At 38.5% G+C, this 23,865-nt stretch overlaps 1 protein-coding gene across 8 annotated transcripts in view; it reads right to left on the reverse strand.

Moving 5' to 3' along the window:
• Window positions 1–23,865, reverse strand: part of TJP2 (tight junction protein 2) — a 64,417-nt gene that overhangs the window by 21,306 nt on the left and 19,246 nt on the right. For 5 of the 8 annotated variants that reach the window (XM_054053600.1, XM_054053601.1, XM_054053602.1 and 2 more), the window contains exons 3-4: window positions 4,001–4,057; window positions 1,903–2,027 (exon numbers count right to left, since the gene is read on the reverse strand). In XM_054053600.1, the coding sequence (XP_053909575.1) occupies window positions 1,903–2,027; window positions 4,001–4,045 (170 nt within the window). In that variant the 5' untranslated portion in view covers window positions 4,046–4,057. Of the gene's footprint in view, window positions 1–1,902; window positions 2,028–4,000; window positions 4,058–8,000; window positions 8,088–23,865 lie in introns of those variants that run through there. The other 3 variants (XM_054053598.1, XM_054053597.1, XM_009565319.2) reach the window with 3 other exon arrangements.

Consider the following 23,865-nt stretch of genomic DNA (forward strand, 5'->3'; position numbering starts at 1 on the left):
AGTATCTAGACAAATCTTGACAAGTACTCTCTAGTACACGGTTCTGAGAGACTGGTATTCAGGATCCACTTACTCTGAAGAAAGATGACTGGGAGTCGGAGGAACTTAACCAAACTATAATACATAAAAAGCCCTCCTTGCTCTAAAATACATGCCAAAAGAAATTACTAATCCACCCATTCAGACCTCCTAAATGTCAAACAGGCCATTAAGACTTAACCCAGTCACCTCCAGGAGACAGGACCAAAACATATGATTAATTAAAAGATATGCCTTCCAGAAAGGCATTCATTTCAACACAAAAAGTTTAGGATAGTAAAAAAAAAACAAAACGAACAATCAAAAACCTACACTCCCTGTACTAGTTTATTCTGGTGACTACTCAGTCGGTAACTTTACAGTCAGAGCATTAGCTCAGCCAATGACTGGCTACCTTGTCATTTTCTGCTAGATAAAAGAAATCTTTAGCACCTATTATTTTCTTCTCACTGTAATCAAGTCACATTACAATCTTCTTCTAAATAAGAAGATTACATACCCTAAGCTTCTATTCGTAAGGCACTTTCTCTACCTCTTGAGTGATTTTTGTGCCTCTTTTCATACCCTTCCAATGCCTTTTAAAGAATGAGTATACCAGAACGACACACTGTATTCCAGTATCAGTTTCATCTGGGCTTTATGTGAGTGTTAAAATAGCTCTCTTCACAACCCAGTCTTCCAAAGATGGTATCAAACTTAACACTGTAAAGTACATCAAGAGCTCCCATCCATTTATGCTCAGCCTACCCTGAAAAAGATTGCATGATTGTAATTCCCACACACACTGAAGATTAGGCCTATACTGCTTGGTTTGTTGGAGGAACAGCTTTCCATTAAGTTTTCTTTAGAATATGTTTCGCCTGAATACGCTCAATTGTTTGGTATTGTCTTGTCATCATCAATTTACCCAGGATCTTAGATAATTTGTAGACATTATTTTACCCCCAAATGACTGATGATTATGGAACAGGATGGATGATAGCGGTGATGCAGAGGTATCACTGCTATAAAACAAAGGCTTTGTATGTTTATGTTGAGAATGGTTTGTTACTTGCTTCACAATAATCCTTTTATCCAGTCTTTCAATAACTACTTGCATGTCAGCCTTTTCGTTACCTCACCAAAAATTAATGTTTGCCAAAATTGCCAGTATCTATTCCTTCTAATTACTATTACTGCAGAACTTCGTCATTATTCCAAATTGTCTAGTCCTCATCAGGTACTCCAGGTCAAATGATGAAAAACTCATCAGCAGCGAGCTACAACCTATTCATCTCAGCCTGCAGATTTAAAAATTACTTGTCCATGACAGATGTTGCCTCACTAAGGATGATGTTACCAGGAAGACTTCAGAAACACTTTATTTCCACATTTTTTCCTTTAAATATAAAATAAATATTTAGCAAACAATTTTGTTTCTCTTCTTTCCCCTATTATTGCTTCTGACACCTTAGAAGTGAAGACCCTTTCCTGTGCTGACTTAAGCCATTTTCTTAAAAACTAATGACTGATCACTAAATGTGTCGCTTAGAGGAAGAACAGGGGAGAATGTTTTAAGATGTTGAGTTTTTCTACTATTTCTTTAAAAGAAATGCAATCTTAAGAGAAACATATTTAACTACAAAAACATTTCAACACCACTGAAATTTGATTTCTTACAAAATAGCAAATAAAGATATTGCCACATAGAGTTTGTTGTTTGTTTGTTCTTAATTTAAGACAAACACCTAGTTTTTCAAGAAGGCATCAAATCTTGAGTGATTTAAATTACCAGGATTTCAATCAACCCTGTCTAAAAGTTTTACATATTCTACACCCATGCCCTTCAAAGTCTGCCAGGCACGGAAACAAGAAATTTCTTACTGAAGTAATCCATCTGCTGGACCACCCGGGAGAACATCTGAAATAACTATTGATGTTTCACCATTTTCAAAATGAGGGTTATCTCTTCCACCAGAAACTGCAATCCCAAATCCTCGTTTTGAATCCTTTAAAAGAAAACCAAATACAATAAAACTCAATTCCATCCACAAGCATTTTGACATGGAGAAAAAAGACCAACAAGAAAGTTCTTGTGATGGCACTATACCTAGATATTATTTAAAATATGATAGCTGCACGCAGAGAGTTGCAGCAACACACAGCACCTCTAGATTTAAAAAGGAACCAGTTTAAAAATCCATGTAACAAGATCACACATTCTAGTGTTCCAAAATCTCAGCCTACAGCCCTGTGATGGTCAGTAATTAAGCGAAGGACCCACTCACTTAGGCTGCAATTTGCTCCACCATCCCGCTGGTTATTTATACCATATTTACCGTTAAATAAATCTATTTTTTTAATAATGTTTAGGAAACTGGAAGAGGATCTCACATCCATTGTGACTATAATCTACTTGTAACAACTACTTACTTCTCAGTCAGACTAAATGAGATTCACGGTTCATTACAAAAAAGAAGCAGAGAATTTGTGAAAATTGTTGTCCTTAAAAGATCAGACCCATAAAAGCCCCAAGACAGCGTTCATAAAATCAAGGAAATATTTAACAGGCTGTGAAGGAAACATGTCTATAATACTAGGCCTGAGAATTGTCAGTGTAACTGAACCACAGACAAGAAGGTCTGCACAAAACCATACATTTTCTTAAAGACACAGGTTTAATTTTATCAGCTAGTTCACAGATAGACCTCCTATCACTGTAAAATACATATTGAGTCACACTGAAGCAAAACATTTTAACATAGCGTCAAAGTAATTTGACAAATTAAAGTGGTGCTTTTGCTCCAACTCATACTCAGTGTGTGCAGTTCATCACATGCCAGCTCCTGTTCCACTCGTACCTATATTAGGTGGCGAGTTCTTTGAGACAGAAAAAAAGCAATGTTTGGGTTTTTTTTTAAACAGCACTTCACTTGCTGCACCTTACTTCTACAGGAAGCAGTTTGATGCTTCAAGTCAAAACAATACAGAATTCAAAATAATGCTAAAATCTATGGGTAGAGACTGATGCAGAAAGACCAATAGCCCTTTGCCACTTCAGGAATATAAGGCTGTCTCTGAGGCAAAGAAGTAATGCTCACACACAAAAGACTTTACTCTGACTTCCAGCTTTTCAATAAGGCCTGCTTATGCAATTTTTCTCCTGTCTACCTGTGAAACCTGTAAAACAATCCCTTCTCAATAGTTCAGCACATAAAACAGGCTGTGTAGGAAAGCTCCCTATTTGACTTTCCATCACCAAGTTGATTTCATTGCAGAGCATGTGAAAGAAATTTTAGTGGTGTAGTACTGGCTGCTCACTGAACCCAGATCATCAGAACAGCTGGGAACCACCACCACCGCTAGCGAAGCAAACATTCTGTCCCATGGTGCTGCAGCCCAGCCACTAGAGAACTCAGAAGCAAGGTCTCCTTTCTTTCACTCAAAAGGACTCTACATAATGAGATATAACACTTGCTCTTTTCTTAGAACAATTGTGATAGAAAAGTGATATCTGTAGTCCATGTATTTTAGAAATTTTGATGACAGTGATTTTCCATGGGATTCTACACTGAAAGATTAAAGTGTATATCTATAAAAAATAAAAAGATTGGAATCACGTTCAGTGATTATTATAAAGCTTGGAAATTAACCACAACTGCTTGATAGAACCACCTGCTTTGTTTTTAAGGTTATTCAATGATAAATTTAGCTATGTGGCCGGCATGTGGAATATTATACTGTCATTACAAAGACCGAACAGTAGCAAATATAGCACTTAAACTGTTCATTCACTCTTGAAGAGTCACATTATTGTACGAGTAACTAGCAATTAGGCTTTAAAATTACAAACATATCTAATTTGGACAATGAATTAATCCTATTCTAGAGTCAAATGTGCTAACATTTATCATAAAACATATTTAGACTAAAGCAGTGCTTGAATATTTGATAACTAAAAATATAGCAGGAATTCACTCACCTTTTGTAAGGTCACAGTGTACTGTTCCCATATCAGCTCTTCCATGCCTGGGGCCTGCTGCAAACAGAAACCAATTAGTAAAACACAGAACATATTACTCTCTAAATGTGAACTACCCCCATTAAAACATAGGTATAAAAATAATATGCATATTCTAATGATTTGGGAGGGTTAGCATGAAATGTGTATATTTCAATTAATGATGATTTTTCTTTAAAAAAGCAAACAATATTTATAGACCCTGAGTGGTAGAATTTCTTCATATTTCACCAATTTAACAACTCATTCTGATTTTCTGGAAAAGTCTTTTTCAGCAAGAGCATTTAACTCTGATCACATTAGCATTATATAGCCCTGATTTGCACAACACACAAAAGACTTAAGGAATGCCTCTCCATTCCAGCATACAATAGATGAGCAGTTGAAACTGCAATTTTCAAAAGAAAGCAGCCTTCAGATCATTTGCTTCTTGTTCATGTGGATGAAACAAAACACAATGAATTACATAACTCAGGTTCCCCTCAACAAATTAAATTTTACCATCAAACACAGTGTATCACTATATACCACTGGTACATTAATTTCAATGACTTCTCAGAAATTTTTTTTTTCCACATTTCCAGTTAAAACTGATCCCGAACTGATCAGTTTATCTTACATGATATAAACTGAAAACTTTCCAACACCACAGCTTAAAATATAATACAAAATAATCACCCAGCTCTGATGCATCACACAGTACCTAGCCAGCCCCTTCGGTGCCCGCCCTGTAAAATGAGTCTCAATATTTGATGCATATTTGATGCACTGCAAACATTTCAAAATGCAAAGCATCCATTGCACAAGAAAAATCCAGGCATTGCATGAGTACAAGCGTGCACATACTCAACTGTAGTCCTAGTTAGTTTTACTGCTAAAAGTGATCAAACTAAGAGTTTGGTCAGCTGAAGTTCAGACAGAAGCTCTGTTTTGACTTAATGGTATTTTTAAAGGCATTAAAGAGCCTACTGGCAGCTAAACTCCAAAACAATAGATAGAGAAGTGACATAGGAAGGGCATGCCTATACTTAAAACACCCCACGTATTTCCAGTAAAAGTCTTCTGGCAGTACACAACTGTTTAGCAAGTTATGATGCTTTTTCTCAAATGCAAAGAACCCCATGATGTATTCTTTCATTGGATTCTGAGCACCCCGAATAGGAATTAGGTTTATATTTTCCATTCCACATTTGTTGTACTGAAAAACAAACTCAAAAGTGGAGTCCTGCTCAGAGTTCCTGAGGGAATACACAAAACATTCAGCATTCTTACGAGAATTTTATAACACTGAACAGTGTTAAATTTCCACTGTTCTCCCAGAAAATGAAAAACTCTCCAGTTTCCAGAACTTTCTGCGTCCAATTAAAAAAATAATTTAAAATACCTAGAGGAGAGGATTGATTATATTAAAAATAGTACAAGTAAGTACTTTTAAATTTCTACTTGTCTAGATCATAAAAGAATGAGTGACATTTGTAGCTGTTAGTATTAAAACATATATGTCCCTGGTCAGTGAATTACACTTCTGAAGCACATGGTGAAATTATTTTATCTGTTACTCCTGTTTAACCAGCTGACATGTCTAACCAGCTGACATGTCTAACCCTTCCACCCAGTAGACACTGAATTGTTACGCTACATATATTCCCTTGCACAGAGAACATTCCCTAAGTAAAAAAAATTCTCCTTAACTAACTGTTTCTTCTGAGCCACTGCGATTCTGCAGTAAATAGAAGCAACTAGGCTTGCTTGTCTGGCATGTATGAAAACGAGTTAACAGTTTACCTGCTACTGACCCCTGCCTACACCACCTCTGTCCTACTCTTCTATATGGTATTTTTGAGCTTTCTGGGAAACCAGTCTGTGCTAAGGCTAGGACTCAGTGTCATTTAAATTCCATCTGACTTCACTGAAGAAAGTTTTAGAAAGAAAGATGGACTCAAATGATGGGTAAGATTTGAACAAGCAAGTGGTTTCAAATTTTGTAGGACCAGGGGAGACAGAAATTCTTTTCCATTCTTCTCACTGTGTAAAAGCCTCAACAGCTTACACATGTAACAAGAACGCCATTCAAATTCAGTTTGCACTGTATGCAGTTCTTCCATAACAACACTACTTCCCAGTCCAGAATACGGAGTCCACCTCTATACAGGCAAAATAGCAACACAGGTAGGATGCAATCAAAAGACAGTGCGCTACCCACGGGAAAAAAGAGCAGCAGAGCTGCCTTAGTCTTCTAGAAACTGTAAACACCAAGTCTTTCAATGCACTGTCTACTGGAGGAAGGACAGAGAAATGACTGCTTATTGAGTAAACCACCACAGGAAAAGGACTAAAGAAAGCACAGTACAGACATAGGGCACAAATTTATTGGTATGAAACTTGCAAGCTTACAGGAATTTCCTTCCAGAACACTAGGCCTCCCATGAGCACTGGCACAAGTAAAATCTCACACACAATTGAAGGTAGGCTTTGCGTAGTAGTAAATAAAAGCATTGCAAACTAACAGGGTTAAGTTTATTTTGCTCTGGCAAATAAGTCTCATGGTATCTGGTGACAAAAATAAGTGATAAGAATGGAAGAGAAACTACTGTCAATAGACACTACAATTAAGATCTTGCAATATGTTAAGCTTACAATATCATCTCATCTGTGCCTAGAAAAAGTGCCTCGGAGTATCAGAGACCGTCTCAGGTACTTTCTGCTTGAATCTGAGGGGCTTTTTTTTAGCTTGAAACAGTTACTGAACATTAAGCAAAAGCTAATTAAATAATTAACTTTTAAATTCATAATTATGTGTTAAAGTAGTACATTTTTAGAAACTGCTCCCTGCAAAACTCTCTCCTATATACTGGATATGCTGTATTGGCAAAGGGAAGTACACTATGTACTTGCAAAGCTGATTTTGTGCCATGTAATTACAAAGACAACAGGACTAGTCCTGCCATTCTGATAAAGCTATGCAGGCCCTGTAACACAGTTCAGGGAACTGAATGGTCACCTTGGAAGCCCATAAGGCACAAAACACATCTGTACTCCCTCAAATCTCTAAGCAATAATCTCTTTAACATTATAAAATGTACCGCTGGTTGCCACTGCCACGGTGCTAACCCATCCTGCCAGATTAATGGAGAAGATAAGATTGAGAGGGAGAAAGAGAATACAAATGTTATAAATCATCAGCTGAGGACCTGAACAAAAACTAATATTGATGTCTCCACCACAATCACAATATTCCTGTACACCACATCTAGTAATATGCCTTGCTTCTGAATGTATCAAGTAATGGGTTACAAAAAGCCTCCATCACCTCGCCAATTTCTTCATACTGCATCTCTAAGGCAACACAAAAGGATCCTGAGCAGCCTGTGTATCCCTTATAGGACTGCCATTTCACTGCAAGATTGCACACTAAAACATTGGAGAGAGAAAGGCAGGCAAAGTTAACCTACAGTTATTAAGAGTAACCGTTTTGCAAGTCCACCCAGGTTTCACACAGATAGCAGGCTACCTGCAGTAACTGCAAATTACTGTAATTAGCTAGTCTAAATTCATTAGTGACTAAAGTCAGTCCATTTCTAATTAGAACACTGTACTCAGGATTTGCTTAAATCTGCCTAATGCTCATATACCAAAATGACAGGTGCTTTCCACATACCCAAAATAGACTGCTTAACAAAATCTTTGGCAGGAAACTAGTCAAAGTGCTAAAATCATCTGTGTGCTACGAACAGGCAGCTGTTGCAACTCTCACTGACAGTCATCAGAGATTTATGCAATTACTTGCTACCGAGAGATGACTGAATACAACTTCCTTCACACTGAAAGAAGAACAAAACCAGAAGACCTGCCACAACAGTTATCTGGCTATAAAAGTGAGTTGGAGAGAGAAGGGATATACGGGGGGAGGGAAAAAGGGGAAGAAAAGACTTGAAGCAAGATGCAACAAAAAGCAACTCACGTGCCCTTTCAAAATCCCCAACTTTTTGACTGCATGTGACCACATTCTCTGCAGAGCTTGAGCTGTCTTCATTGTTGCAGGATATAATCTGTGAGGGGATGTGGTACATCCCCGTCTTTTCATCTGTTTCCACCACTCAACACGGTTATGTAATTCTAATACAATAGTGGCCTACATACTCGAACAAATCCTGCCGTCAGTTTCACAGAGAAGCACATCAAAACCACAGCAGGGAATTCTACCAGGAGTTTGACTAACTCTCACTTTAAGAGTCCCCAGGAAAAAGCATCTTATGGTTTGGGTTTTTTTTTTCTAAATGGTGTCAGAAATAGATTGATATGTAGCAAGTTATTTTTCTTCCAAGCACATACAGGTTCACCCTACCAGGAACACACTCAAAACTTTACAGAAAGAAGGCTTAAGAAGCACAGTGCAGATTATTTAAAAACTCATAATCTGACTGTAATATTTTATACTATAAAATTACCACTTGACTCAATTGTCTTGAGTAATGCGGTTTAGCATTTCTATCAAGTCTTAACAATTTAGCTGCTGAATCCAGGAAGTCTTTATGCAGAAATTACTGTATACATGTGAATAATCCATACAACTGCACATGTAAAATTACACACAAACACTCGCAGAACTGTGGACTTGGCTCCAGCAAGCAAAAAGGGAAACAAAATGATAACAACTGCAAATAACAGACACTCCCTCTGCCCTCAAACATTTAGTAAAATATTTGCAAGAATGATAAGCTAATCATACAGCCAAACAGATGGCTTTATTGGAAAACAGGTCAAGCTATCAGTTCGATCTACATCTCATGAATGCTGTGAAATTTAAACCTTACATGAACTTTTCCCCTAAACTTTATGCAAGTAAGTTTCACAGGCAATGAACAGATAGGAGCACATGCCAAGTTCAGTACACAATGCTAATCAAAACTTCCATCTGCAGACTACATTTTTCACTAGTGGAACAATTTTAACTGCTGAAGAGTAGGAAGTTCAGACAGCAGTGGAAAATGTGAAGAGTGGTTTGGGTTTGTTTTTTTTTAGGTTTCTCCATTTAAGATCAAGTCTGAATTCAATGTCCTGTGTTTTGCCTGTGGACTCATCCCTACACTACCCAGCAGAACTAGGATGAACACGAGCTTGCACCTTCAGCACTGAGCTGCTGAGGATGAACACTGTTCAGCCTGCACCAAGGTGGGGGGCTGGGAGATGCACACTGATACCAGCTCCTGACTGGGGCTTCCCACTTCCAGAGCACATGTGTGGATGCAGGTAGTTTAAGCCTGTCATAAGAGTTTGGTCAAAATAGTTCAGAGTCTCCATCAACATTTCTAAAATTCGTTCCTCTGAATGCATTCACAGCTTCCAAACCCACACTTTAGATTTATTTATTTCTTTTTACAAAACCAGCATGAAGCAAAAAAAATAGAAAGATGTATTTGAGACTTCTCTGACCCTGTCGCAGCTCTGTCTAACCTGTAAAGGATAGAGACAGAGGCTCTTCCAGATGCTGACATAGGCAGACAAGTGGAGGGACTCTAGAACTGCATCAAGATGTTGGCAGTATACCTGACTTCAAAGAGCAGGTACATTACCAGAGGATTCAGAAACTGTCATCTACCTGCATAAAAACAATTACGACAAACAAAACTGGCTGGCCCTAGATTTACAGGCATTCAAAGATGCTGATCCACTTCAATTTCTGAAAGACCCCCAAGAGATCCCCTCAACAGACAGTGGAGGCTAGGTGAAGTAAGAAGTAATCTTTACACTACTGTGTGGTACAAAGGTTGATGCCACCTCTTTTTCAGCTGTAGGCTGTAGCCTATGAGGCTAATAAAGACGACTGTGAGAAGATGAACACGTTAAGAGAAGCTGCATATCCAGAGCTGTCAAGTATTCTTAATTTACATAGGGAAAAATGACTGAAGAGGCAAGACCTTCACCAGTCTTTTCTTCTGCTGTAAGGAAGGATGCTCAAGCCACTTTGAAGTAAGAAGGCTACTACCGAAGTGTCTTCATGAGGTATCTGCATATAGGATGGTATATCTTTGATTAGAATCTTGGAGGATTAAAAAAAACTATTTATCTATGGATCTTTTACAATACAGCAAACATCTCCAAAAAAGAGGTATCTCGTTTTCTAACATTAATGCTGTAATTCAGAGAAGCATTTCCTGCTTTTTGTGTAGGATCCTGGCACCAATACAGCAACCTTCAGAAGAACAACATATTGTCCTAAAGAAACAGGTTCCCAGAATGAAGAGTGACTCAGATTAAAAGAAGAGAAGTGAAAAAAAGTGGTGTGCGAAAGATATCCACTAGGAGTTATATGCAACTGCTCTTAAACAAAGCAGAAGCTCCTTTTATTTTTTCTTCCACTCTTAAATTTATGAAGGAGAAACACACACAAAGGACATAAAAACAACTCCATGTTAAAAGATCAAGATGGTTGCTAACATCAAGATGATTATATTACTAGGATGCAGGATCTTCACAAAAAAAGAATCACATACTGTAGAAGTAAATATATCTCTGTACTGGAACAACAGCTTTTCAAGAGGAAAAAAAATCACGTAGAAATCAGCTGTGCAGATGATCTTTTCTTTGCCTTCCCTCCAACAGAGAATTATCAGCTAGATATAGCCTTTCCTTTCTCCAAAATTACCTCACAAGAATGAATACCTTGCTCGCACAGCAAAGGTATTTTGCTCATAACAAGCACATCCAACAGGTACTATCAAAATTTCTGTGAGAATCATTTTTTTCCAAAAGCCATAATCTCAAGACAGGAGTTGTCTAAAAAAGACTTATTTAAAGAAAATAGAAAGCATGCGTAACATTTGTAGTTATTTGTTCTTCACAGATCTAGCAAATTGAATGCCATTACACAGAAATATAAACAGAACTGGCTTTAATGAAAAAAGAAATGATGATGCCAAAATCTTTTCTTAATAATTTCACTTAAAAGTTGAACAATTCACTTGCTAGAATTTGTAAATTTTATCTACAGCAGCACTGGCAGATGCTACATAACATTTGAAGACCAATCTTTACTTCTTAAGTTGCATGAAAACCTTTAAAACCACCAAATGAGATGTTTACTAGACAATAAGTAAAATGTTTTGGTTTACTTCTTTCCAGAATGGTTAGAATCCAGCATGACAACAATGCCCACAGTCATTATTCAATACTCTGCCAAGCACTATTTCACTATAAATTCTGTTTCCAGTTACAAAACTACTCCTCCTTAAAAAACACCCAGTGCCAAAGCTGACAGTCACAGAGCCAGGAGCATAATTCAGGTTTCTTGACTTCAACTCAAGCCTATCCAACTTAAATGTGTTGTGCAAGGAAGCTAACACACAGGTTTCTTACGTTTATGTCAAACAGAAGTCTCACACCAAAACAGGCCCTGTAACAGGAAAGCAGGGGTCAATCTTCTCCCATTGTGAGAGCTTTTAGCCAGCTAACAGACCACGAAAAACTACAGGGTGGCAGAACTTGCATTCATTTCTAACTCTTGTTGTACTACAACACTCCAAATGCCTTCGAGGAAGCCAACTGAACTAGAATCCAGTCCTATGCAGAACTGAGGAGATGAAGAGCAACAGCACTGTTTACCAGACTACTGAAAATATTGACAAATGCACTTGGGTCTCATTTGCATTTCAGCCCAGTTCGAAACATTCACAGTACACTGCCCCAGATTTTCTAGTGCACAAAAATTTGTTTAAAAAATAAGTCAAAGGAGATGGAAGAGACTGCATATATACAGACGAGCTGTGCTGATCTTGAGCTTTGACAACTTGTGTGCTTTTTAGTTCAAAATATATCACTTAATCCGGCTCCCAACATGTCAAAGACAAATGACACTTGAATGTAATGAAGAACATCGCACAATCTGCCCATAATAGCAGTTCCTGCACTAGCATTCTTCTAACCATTCACAGTGATGAAAAAGCATTCCCAGTTGAAAGAACTTTTGCAGGATTTTGCCCAAGCATAGGAAAAAACACATCAAATTACAGGCATGGGATTGGGGTTTTGCAAATATTTAATTACTCTGCAACTTCAAAAACCAGAGAGAATAACAAGTAACCCGGACACTGAAAAGAAGACAGTAAAGAATGTGGCATGACACATCCTTTTACTGCATTACTGAGTAAAGCACAATCTCTAAATAGCTTTATTTGTTTCAATTCTGTATTAAAGAAATACCTCAATAAACTGGGGAGGGTATACATATAAATATTTGACCAATGCATACACTAGTCTCTTTTCGGAAGGGTGAGAGGGAGGGATAGAGAGAGGAGCACAGCTGTTTTCCAAGGACGTTTTCATTTGTCCATGCCAGAAAGATACTGCCTAGGAAAACTGTGTTCCCCACGTATTTAATGTCAAACATTTACCAATTATAGTGAGGAATTTCAGAAAGCAGGACCAGCACTTTGAAAGGAAGAAAGAGGAGAATCAGGATTTTCTTAAAATATTTTGAGTTCAAGTCAAAATTCACCTTAGAATAGCTAACAAAAATCCAAGGTGGGTTTTTTGTTTGTTTGTTTGTTTGCTTAACTTTTAGATGTTTTCCTCTTCTCAGGCTCATTCAGGTTTCCATGACTCTAGAAACAAGCACCTTTGGAAGGTTCACAGAAGACCAACACCCCTTTTCATCTTTGGCAATGCAGGTTTCTCTTCCCAAACACAGATCTAACTCATAGGCTGGGTATGGTTTCACAAGATACGAACTAAACAAGTTCCTTTTTACTGTAACAATTTCTAACCCCCTCCTGCTCATTTACAGTCACTCCATTAATTCTTTTGTTTAGCTCTTTAAAGGCCAGAACAACTTCTTAAAGCATCAAAAAGTTGTTCGGCTTTTCCCACTGGATTACTTTATTGTCATTTCTGAGAGCTGAACTGGCTTGCCAAGGAACAGTTGAATACCAGGAGATGAAGAAGAAGGAATATTGGAGCTCTGCAGCTAAGATCAACTCAGCCATCAGATGAAACCTAACCTTCAAGGATGGACCAGGGTCGGAAACCTACATTTTAATAAATGCACAGCTCAAATAGATGATCATAGAAACATAGGGTTCAGGTTGGAGAAGATACAATCATCATGTCCAACCATTCATTTAGTCCAGCACTAAACCACGTCCTCAAGCATCAAATCCACATGTCTTTTAAACACCTCCAGGGATGATCACTCAACCACTTCCCTGGGCAGCCTGTTCTAATGCTTGACAACACTTCCAGTGAAGAAGTTTTTTCCTAATATGCAGCAGAAATCTCCCCTCTTGCAGCTTGAGGCAGTGTCCTCTCGTCCTATTGCTTGTTACTTGGGAGAAGAGACCACCCATCTCAATACAACTACCTTTCAGGTTGTTTATCTCATCTGTTTGCTCATATTCTAAAAAAAACATTTATGAAGGCCTCATAGATATTAATGTAATACTGGGATATAGTCTAACATATAAATATGTTAAGTTATAGTAATAAAAAGATATTTCTAATATATATTTACATACACTAAACACATCTATCCCTGTAGCACATATGTATAAGAAGAAAGCCTGCCCTCTTTCCGCCTTCTATGCTGCATATTAAAAAGACATTCAAACACCAGAAACTGCATTTCCATCTCCCACTGAATTTGCAAGACACTTGGAAGTCTAGAGCAGACCAGCAAAACAAGCAGAAAACCTCATATTCCAGAAGAACCCTACCAAGTTTTTCAAAAATTATTTTTGCACAATGCAGACAACTCATGCAAGCCAGAAAAACCTCAGAGCCAATGTTCCAAGGTCCACAACTCACAGCTGACCCAGAGAGACACTAGGTGGTGCTGATTCTGCAATTGAAGCACACACACCGCTTCCCTGCTCTATAAAAAGATGTTAAACGTGGCATTACTTTTGAGTTCTAGAAATACACATTCAATCTATTGCTTTGGCACAAAGCATGGTTATCATTGCTCTGAAGATCTAGAGTCAACATTGCACAATATATTTATTTAACTATTCCCAAACAGGTTGGCATTCGAGTAATTTTTTTTCATAAACATAAGTTGTATAAATTAAAAAATTCTGAGAAAGGCCTAACATCTTGTTAGGTCAAAATCCTCTTTCAAAACAAAAATGACAGGAAATGTGTTGTTAAAACAAGGGGCTAGGTGTTTTTTTGTTTTGTTTCTTTAATCTCAAGCACATATCCTATTACCAGTCAGACTGTTTTGTTTGTTTCTAATTCCAGCTTTATTAAGTTTAAGTGCTTTTCCACACAATTATGTCAAGAATTAATGGCACTGTTTATACAAAGGAAACAAACAAGCAGTTTTATGTTCTTAAAAGAGAGAAACATTTGGGACTCCAAAGATAAACCACGCATAATACTCATCAGTCACACCAAGACACCATAGCAATGGGTAGCTGAAAAATACCAAATCAGATTTTGCACCAATACTACTTGACAGTTGCCCCTACAGTTAGAAAGGCTACATTTTAGCACTAACAATAAAATGGACAATTACAGTTACATTTTTGGAGTGAAGCTTTCTCTTCCAGGCTACCCTTCCACCTTAACAGAAGGAGTTCACACTTGCATGAAGCACCATGAGGTCCTTAAAGTCCTGATTCTGCTGACATAAAGGCATAATTTCTCATTACACCTGAAAAGTCAAGCAGGGGAGGAGAAGGCAAAAATAAAAGAATAAACCTCACCTCTTGGGGTACACCATGCATCCAATCTGGCAGTAATATGGATTTTCCCACCACCCCTTTTTAAAAAGCACAGCAAGGCTTCAGGGGATAAACACCTGGAAGCCACGTAATTTCAGTTGAAGGTCAAAATTAATCCAAGTAAAAGGCTGACAGATCGATTATACTTGTGGATGTAGTGTGTGTATATACACACCGGAAAGTGAAGTGAGTTTATTTGCTGTTTCATCTTCCAAACAGGTTTCCTAGACTTTTACCTTGTCACACAGACTAAGATGCCAGGAAGTTTTTTGTATACACTGAAAATAGATAATGCTACTGAAGGGACATTAAACTTTCAATTAATTTAATCAACAACAGCTTTAAAGGCTATCTCAGACTTAACCATTCCCATTACTTTAAATCGAAAACCTAACATGCTTCTTTCAAGGCATAATGTTTCTCTATTTCCTGCTCTTTAACATGTCCATGCAAATGAAGTCTGAGAATCAAAATGCTTCAGCATTTTGTGCATAAGCTAAGTTCAAGAGGATTACTTTTCGCTTGGCATCAAAAAAAAAAAAAAAAAAAGTTTGCTCAGGTACTTGTAGTATCAGGATCTGATGGGAAGGTAAACTCAACTCACTAGGTATGCATACTCAATTTCGTTATGCTAGATAAACTAATAAGAAAAAAATAACTGTGAAAAATTCCTTAAGTGTCTCTCTTTAGAATCAATTATTCCCCGCAGCCGAAGTGCAACTTCTACTCTTGTAGCATTTTAAAGCAAAAATTTGAAAGAAAAAAACCCAGGCACCTCATGCATCTCGTGTGGTCCAAAATAATTACTACCATTTTACTTCCTGTGACACACCTACTACTACTGCTTTTGAATGCTTCGGCTTCCTGCCTCCATATTCAAAAGCAGTAGCAGCAGAAATGGCCAACTCTAGCATCAAGCAACTACTGGTGAGAAACTGCATTTCTACCATACCATGGCCCTTACCAACTCTGTGATTGCATAAACTTTGTTATTCACTAACTACAGCTCCCAAATCTGATAAAAACAAGTTGGGTACCTGTCTACCGCTTCATGTAACCAGTTTTTAAAAGGCCATTTCATTGCTGGGATACAATCCAACCAGGTCAGCATTTATATTTAACCACCGAGTCATAATGCAAGATAATTCAAACAGTGGTGCAACTGCTTGTTTCTGAGCTTAGTCTCAAACTAAACTAGATTTTCTTTCACTAAGGTTTCTAGTATGCCTTATTCTAACTCTATTCATAGAAGAATGATACACTGTATTCTCTGAAGCATTTTGCTTTTGTTCAAGCATTCCTGTTATGTATTGTCACATTAGCTAGCTTCCCTTGGTTGATGAAAATAAACCTCAATATAGTTCTTCATAATATATGAAGTTTAATGGCATTCTGACCGTATCCAAGACTAAAACTTCATAAAATTCACATAATGCAATGCATTTCATACAACTATGAATGTCGTATCACAAACCACACACACATCTGTGTGTCAGATGCCAGATCACTGATACACAAGACAGATAAATAAATGCTTCAAAGGTATTTAATTGTCCATATGGGTAAGAACATAATTGAAATTTCTGTAAAAAAAATAAATTAAAAAAATGGCAATTCAAAAGATATCACATCTCTATAAAGTCAAGCAGCCTGAAGTCTTGTTCAAGGTAGTTCAGATACATGCCACAACAAACAGCTTAATCATTAGTCAGCTCTTACACAGATACTAATTGCACCAGTCAGCATACTGAAACCACTGACTGCTCTGCTGTCCTTGTTTTAAAGCAGACTGCCCCTTTTCAGACACAATAGGCATCAACATTTTTTTTTCAGCTGTTTTCTACTCACACTAGCCATAATTCTCTGCCTTCTTTTCCTTCTGTCACCATATATCCCTGCCCTCCAAGTCTTAGGCAACTTGTCTCTCCTTCTCAAGATGTCTCAGCAGCCTACTCAGTCATGCCAGAAAGAACTGCTGAAGTTCACCCCTGCACCTTATCTTGCATAGATCCAAAATGAGAGCAGAATTGCAGAAGGGGAGTTCAGTAATATTCCTGTCATCCATACAGTGGGATGTATGGATCTAAATGTGAATCTGGAGATTGCATTTGAAGGGTTTGTGTCTGTAAGTCTTACACTGATATTTGTCCCAGTACATTTGGAAGAAGAGGAAACAAGCAAACAAACCAACCCTATAATACAATATAAAGTTGTGTTCCATTGAAACTCAACATGTACCAAATGACACTGATAAAACACTCAGAGGTAAGAAACCAAAAGAAGGGCAGATGACAGCAGCAAAACTCAAGTATTTTCCATTCCTCCTCAATTATTTTGCAAGGTTGGATGCCAAGATGAAGTATACCATACAGTTATACACTAGTGCAACTTCACTAACATCCAATTATGTTATACAGAACATTTCAAAGACACCTCAACTTACGCAGAAATTACTTTCCTTTAGTATCAAGATAGTAACTTTCACTTGGCTAATTCATTCCCAAAGCACTAATCCCAGTTTATCTGCAGCTGCTCTTGCTTCACTTGAAAGGATGCCAGCAGAACAATTTCAAACTAGAACCCTTGACACAATCTTTCTACCACGTCAAGGCTGTACATGCATATAATGTCAATGTAAGGAATTTTAGGCTTTGCTCCAGCCATTAAATGAAACCAAACTGACACATCCCTACGAAACAGAGCCATTTCCACAGAACTGCAACTGAAGTACACAAAGGCCAACATGACCATAACAAGATCAGCCAGTGACACAACTAATATTGTTTCTCCTGCTGCAACTGTTAGTCACTGTCATTAACCATTAGGCTTTGAAAAGAACTGTGAAAGAAAAATAAGAGAATCTTTTTGCATATGTGACTGAAAGGAAATCAAACATCTCAGAATCATTAAGGTTTAGAAATTGCTTTCATTAAGTTACCACCCTGAGCACCACTCACTTTGGTAGAAACTGGAAGTTCACTCTCAACTGAGATTCAGAACAGAAAGTTTTCTTCTTGTGGTTTGAACCACATCAAAGAGCATTATACACTTCCAAGGAACTTCTGACACACAAAGCAGAAGCAAACCCCAATGAAATATTGCGCTTTTTTCCCATCTGAGAGAAAAAAAGTTATGTACCTCCCTACAGAAAAACAAGCCTTACAAAAAGGTAAGAACAATCTAATTTCTTTTTAAATCATTGTGATCAGAGAGATTTAGTCCATCCTTACTGCTGTCAAAGGTATCAGGAACATATCCACTGGCTTCTATAAGGTAAATAAGGAAAAGAAAGCTTGAAAAATAATGGAAAATTAAGTCAAATTATTACAACAGGCAGAGACATTAATGGATTAAATTTAATTAATTAAATTCTATAATTTAACATCATAGCAACATTAAAATTAAGAAGGCATCATAATAATCTGTCAAACAAAAAGCCTCACAGAAAATGGCAAAACATACTCAAGGCATTCCCATATGTCAGACTAGATTACAAGTATTCCACATACAGCAAAGACTGATGTGCCAACAACACTCTGACACCATGCTCTTCACATTTTATCAACAGCTTGACAAGTGTGCCAGACAGGACTGAAAAATCTCTCCACCCTCTTCCCCCATCTTAACCTGCTCTGAAACCTTTAAGCTCACCAGGCATTGCACACAAATTGCCAGAGGAGAACTAAATGCATAGCAACTATTGGAAATGCTGGCAGGCGTCCATTTGCTATCAAGACTATGTCTTTAGAAGTCTGACCCCAGGGTTTTTGCAACCTGACCTACTGTAAAACATCATACCAAGGCAAAGCACATAAAAATATTTGTCAGCTCTGTTAGCGATTGAAGAGGAGTTCCTCCTAAAATATTGGGTCAGGAACAACATCCTTACTTTGATGCTAAATTGCAAGACTTTCAGGGAACTTTAAGTGCTGGGAAGTAAAAATTTACAGCCAAACTGTAACCATTATCTAGTCCACAGACAAAACAATGCAAGTATAATTCCACAGAAAAACAACAGTCCTGATGGCACCATCTAAGAAGTATGCACACATATGCTACCAATCAGCTATTCTACTGTCACTTCAATTGCCTTAAAAAAGGATTGATTTGGCTCTATGAACAGAATAACCAAAAGCACTGACCACTTTTTATTTCTGGAATAAAAAACTACCTACAAAAACAAAGTAACCAAAAAAGTGAATTAGTTTTCATACTGTTCTGCCACTCTTCAAAAAGCCTCTGAAATACTAAACAGAAGAATCTTCATCTCTGGCCACTAGAAAAAATCCATATTATCCAGACTTTTGCAGTAGTGGAACACAGAAACAAGAGCAATCAGTGCCAAGCACTGACCATGGCAGCAAGCTGCTCAGCTCAGTCAAGTCCAACAATCTGACTCTCACAGCTTTGTTTGTGGAACTTTGAATGACAGTCTAGCTGGACACAGTGCATTCTCTCTGAAAACTCACACTAACCAAGAATCACATGGAAGGAGTATTCAAAATGCTTTCTCATCACAGAATACGCACACACGTGCAAGAAAAAGGCAGGGCAGGCTCGGTACATTCATTATTAAGGAATAAATAAACAAATAATGGATAGGTGTATCATTTCTCAATGCCATACAAGGAAGTTGTTAGATTACATCTGGTGTTTTTTTGTAAAATTTTTCCTTCTTGATATTGTGTTTTTTTAAACAAGAATCATTTATGCGAAATTCAGTAGCAAAACACACAGTATTGTTTATCGGATCTAGGGACTCCAGAAGCAGAATATGTAAAAAGATACTGCTCTTTGATTATTTAATACAGCATAACACAGGCACAAATACCTGGGAAACTGCTGACAATCATCTGCCTGCTTAGTTAACTGCTACCACTGTAGGTCTCGGAGGACCATTTTCCTCTATTGTATTTTTAAGCTATTAGACATACCTGGAGGGTTCACAAAGGCATCTTTCCTGCTGTTTAGTAAGCTAGATGATTTCTTCTTACATAGAATCAAGAGTAATTGCATGTTTTGTTAGTTCCCACTGTACATTCCAGCTAACACGCGTTCATGAACATAATTCTGCCTTAAGGCTGGTATGTGCAGTACATGTCTGTCGTATCGGTATGGATCACAAATTTTTTGGCGGGTTCTTTGTTTTGACGGTAAGAAATACATTCCAAACATGGTTATAAAATAGCAAGTCATTTAAAATTAGTTTGCACCTTTAACACAGCTGTGAATTCCACCATATTATCTGGCCCATAAACCATAGACAATTCAGGTAATTCCAAAAAAAAGTTTTCTGCAGCAATCAGTAACACCAGCTTCCTAAGAAAATACTGCAACTTACCACTTTCTGTTACATAAAGGACTCAAAAAGTATTTCCACTATCAGTTGAATACTCATTTGGTTTACATCTCTAATAATCACAAGCTGTGAGAACCAAAACTCCTACAACTATAGTATTAGATTTTATACTGTTTGCATAGCTTCATTAAGAAAAATAAAGAGGAAACTAGAAATCACAGCTGCAGTATCCCTCCAGATTATTTTTCTTTTTTCTACAAAATAATCAACAAACTCTTGTCTTCATGAAAGAAACAAAACTGTCATCTTTAGTAACTGTTATATAAGGAATATAACCATTGCAGGAGCCACATGGGCCATTTCTCCCTATTTAAGTTCAGTACATGTAAGAAACAAGCTTTCTTACAGTGTCAAACAATAGTTAGGAGAAAAGAACAGCCAAAGCTCCCTTTTTGCTGATAGAGAAGCTGCCGCTGAATTCACAGCCAGCACAGCCTACTTTCATTTTTCACGTAACCAAAACTGTGCCATAAAAAGAATATGCATCCAAACTATTTAGAAAAGCAGAGCCTAGGACAGAATGAAGAAACGTCATACACTCAATAGAAACCTGACAACACCTACTTTTTCTTTTTTTTAAACATTCCTTTTCTCCACAGAAAAGTCATCGCCTGTGGTATGAAGAAGGAAGTATAATAAAGGGCAAAATCCTGGATCAAATAAAGTCAACAGAAGTGTCGTCAGCAACTTCAAAACAGCAAGGTTTCACAGATATTGATAAAAGAAGGTTCATAAAATTTTGCTGTTTGAGACAAACAAGAGGAAATTGACTGCATCAGTAACACCATTTGCTGAAATATACTGCAAGGTCTCTCACTTCAGGAATCATTCTGTACTCAAAACAAAATATTTAAGCAACATAAAGTGTACATCTAAAGTGTACATCAGTAAATAAAAGTTCTGTAACTACTGTAGCTCACATGCACAGAGTCAGGCTTTCCATCCATCTCTAGTCAACATATTTAAATATCCTTGGTTTGCCTTGGTTGCAAGGCATCACCAACACACTGTCATGGACATTTACGTGTCTCCCACCAGAGCCATTAGCAAATTACTACACCTACTTACTGCATGTATTGCAGCAGCATAAGTGTCAAATACAATGGGATCTGTGTCAAAGAGCTTACAAGATCGACTCAGAAGAGATGAAAGAGACAAGTACAGGAGATGATGAAGACAACAAGAAGGGTGGAGTAAGAGTAGAACAGTTATCCGGATAAACTGCACCACCTTTGAGATTTGTTTAAACAAACAAACAAACCCCAAACAAAAGAAATCCCACCAACCCCAAACCAGACACTGTGGAAATAATCACATACAAGAAATTATCAACTGGTAGTTCATTGATGGCAAATAAACACCCATAATATGTGCAACATGGGATATTGGCTAACACACAGTCACCATAAACAAAAAAGATACTAACAGTATTAAGTTATTCTACAAGCCACAAAACAAACTTTGAGGCATAACTAACTTCTGCTTATGGCTTTCATCCATGTTTTAGCACGGGCGGGGGAGATGACCAGAGATATTGTAAGTTCAGCTTCCTGCATGCCAGCACGCACACCATGCCACCCTCTCCAGTCCTTACAGGTGCTACTCTCAGGTATGTCAGAGTTATATTGATGACTGCAGTTCAGCAACAGGTACAGAACAACATGTTTTCCCATAAAAGCAAAACAGTCTTTTAAATAATAACAGTAAAAAAACCCTCCAACAATAGAGCAGGGGCCAGGGAGAGGGAGCATTTTCTTTCCCAAACTTGGGAGTTTCTCCATGGAAACAAGGGTATTTTCAGTGGAAGCCCTGACCTGCACTCTGATCGCAACCAGTATTTAAAATCTAAAATTGAGCTGTCTCCTGGCGTTGAGGGCATGTGGAACTGGGCAGTGTCAGGAGAGGGAAGCCCATGCACTTGCACCCGACAGCCAAACACCCTTCGCTCCTGCCCACCACCCTGATTAAACTGAGAAAAGAACAAGACATTTCCACTGCTCCAGCAGTGTCACCAGACAGCCTGAGGCAGTGGGGATAAACAGACCAAACCTGAAGCTCCCACCTTCCTCATAGGAGCTGGAAGGGTGTGCGGCCAGAGGTGCATCAAGCAGGTTTGGAGCACATGTTAACACCTGCAAGCAAGGTTAACACCTACCACCACGCCCGGCGGGAGGAGGCTACCAACCTGCTCCGCACCCGCTGTGGGCTCCCGTGGATCGCCCCCGGCCGAGCCCTGCGTCGCTCCCATAGTAACATTGCCGGAGAGCTTCTCCCCCGCCTCGGCTCTGCTGCCCGGGAAGAACCGCGGGGGAACCAGTTGAGCTGCTGTGGCAGGGACAAAGGCGGCACTGAGAACCCAACACAGAGCGACTTTGTACCAGTGGGTCCTGGCTGCCCACTGCCACCAGCGAATCCCGCCCACGAACGCCCCACGGAGGCAAAGAAACATTTTCATTCTCCCTGGGAAGAAAAGAATTGTTATTCTCCATTTACAAAAATATTTCTTGTGTTCTTGCCCTGAGCAGCATCTGATGCTTGTCACTGGGTCAGCGGGACAGATGGCCAAGCTGGGGAAGCATCTCTGACGTGAGGCTTTCGGACAGTATCTACAGCCTTGTCTTGTCAAATGAGAACAAACTCAGTCATCTCTGCCTTTTCTGGTTGCATGTTCTTAGGATGTGCATTCAAAAGCCTCCACACCTGATGGTTTTCCTAAGTCTGCAGCCTCACCCAAGTTTCCTTCCCACCACCTAACATCTCTTTTGCATCAGCCTCAAAGTCAGCACTGCTCCTACAAAGGCAAAGGCTGAATTGCTTGGGTTTGAGGCCACAATTATGTATTTTAATAAAAAGCTTGTCCTCGAGGTAACACTATTCTCAGGAGATTGCAGAAATTACTCGTCACTGAAAACTCCAAGGAGGAAAAAACTGGCAGAAGTTCAGCCATGCTTGTGTTCAGAAATATTTTCCTTTCCCCAGTGCTACTGTCCTCCTGGAGTTACATTATTTTGAGCAGATGAGTCAATACTTAAATCAGCTCTTGGAAGGAAGAAACTAAGAATGAGGACTGCGAGGGAAGAGCTTTCTTAAGCCAATGCTTTAAAAAAAAAACAGAATGCAAACAGCATGTTATTTTGTATGGCCTACCCTGAAATTTGGAGACAAAAAGGCAGAAAAATTCTGAAGTGTGAACTTTGCTCTTCTTTCATCTGGTCCCTCCTCTCCGTTTTACGAGTGATACCATCTAACTTTTGTTGCTAGTCTAGCAGTCCAGTACATGAGCAAAGTCAAGACCACTTGGAAAAGTGAAGCGCAGGAGGCCAGGATCCTCATGCACATGGAGTTCTGCGATAGCATCTGTCATCAAAAATTCCTCCATGAGACACAGCAGGCAAGACAAAACAGCTGCCGCTCTCGACAGTGCTGAGTGCTTCTGCACACCTCTGCAATCTGAAGGCAGCTTGCCAAAGACGTAGCACTACTGGCAACATCAGCATGGGATATTACATCACTGCATCAGCAGAAAAATCCCCTGTCCAATACTTACCTCCTTGAAACGACAAGACATAATGACAACAATGTGAACCGGGTTTCACTCTGACACGATATGGTCTATGGTCGAATTTTGCTGCAGGTGACTACAGTTTCAGATGCAAGATCAATTTTTGGTTTCAGCCAGACAGTGATTTTCAAAGAGAGCAGTTGTCAGATATCAGGTGGGACACAGAAACAAGAAGCCGCCAGCTCTG

Source organism: Cuculus canorus, chromosome Z (genome assembly GCF_017976375.1).
Source record: "Cuculus canorus isolate bCucCan1 chromosome Z, bCucCan1.pri, whole genome shotgun sequence".
NCBI classification, from domain to species: Eukaryota; Metazoa; Chordata; class Aves; order Cuculiformes; family Cuculidae; genus Cuculus; species Cuculus canorus.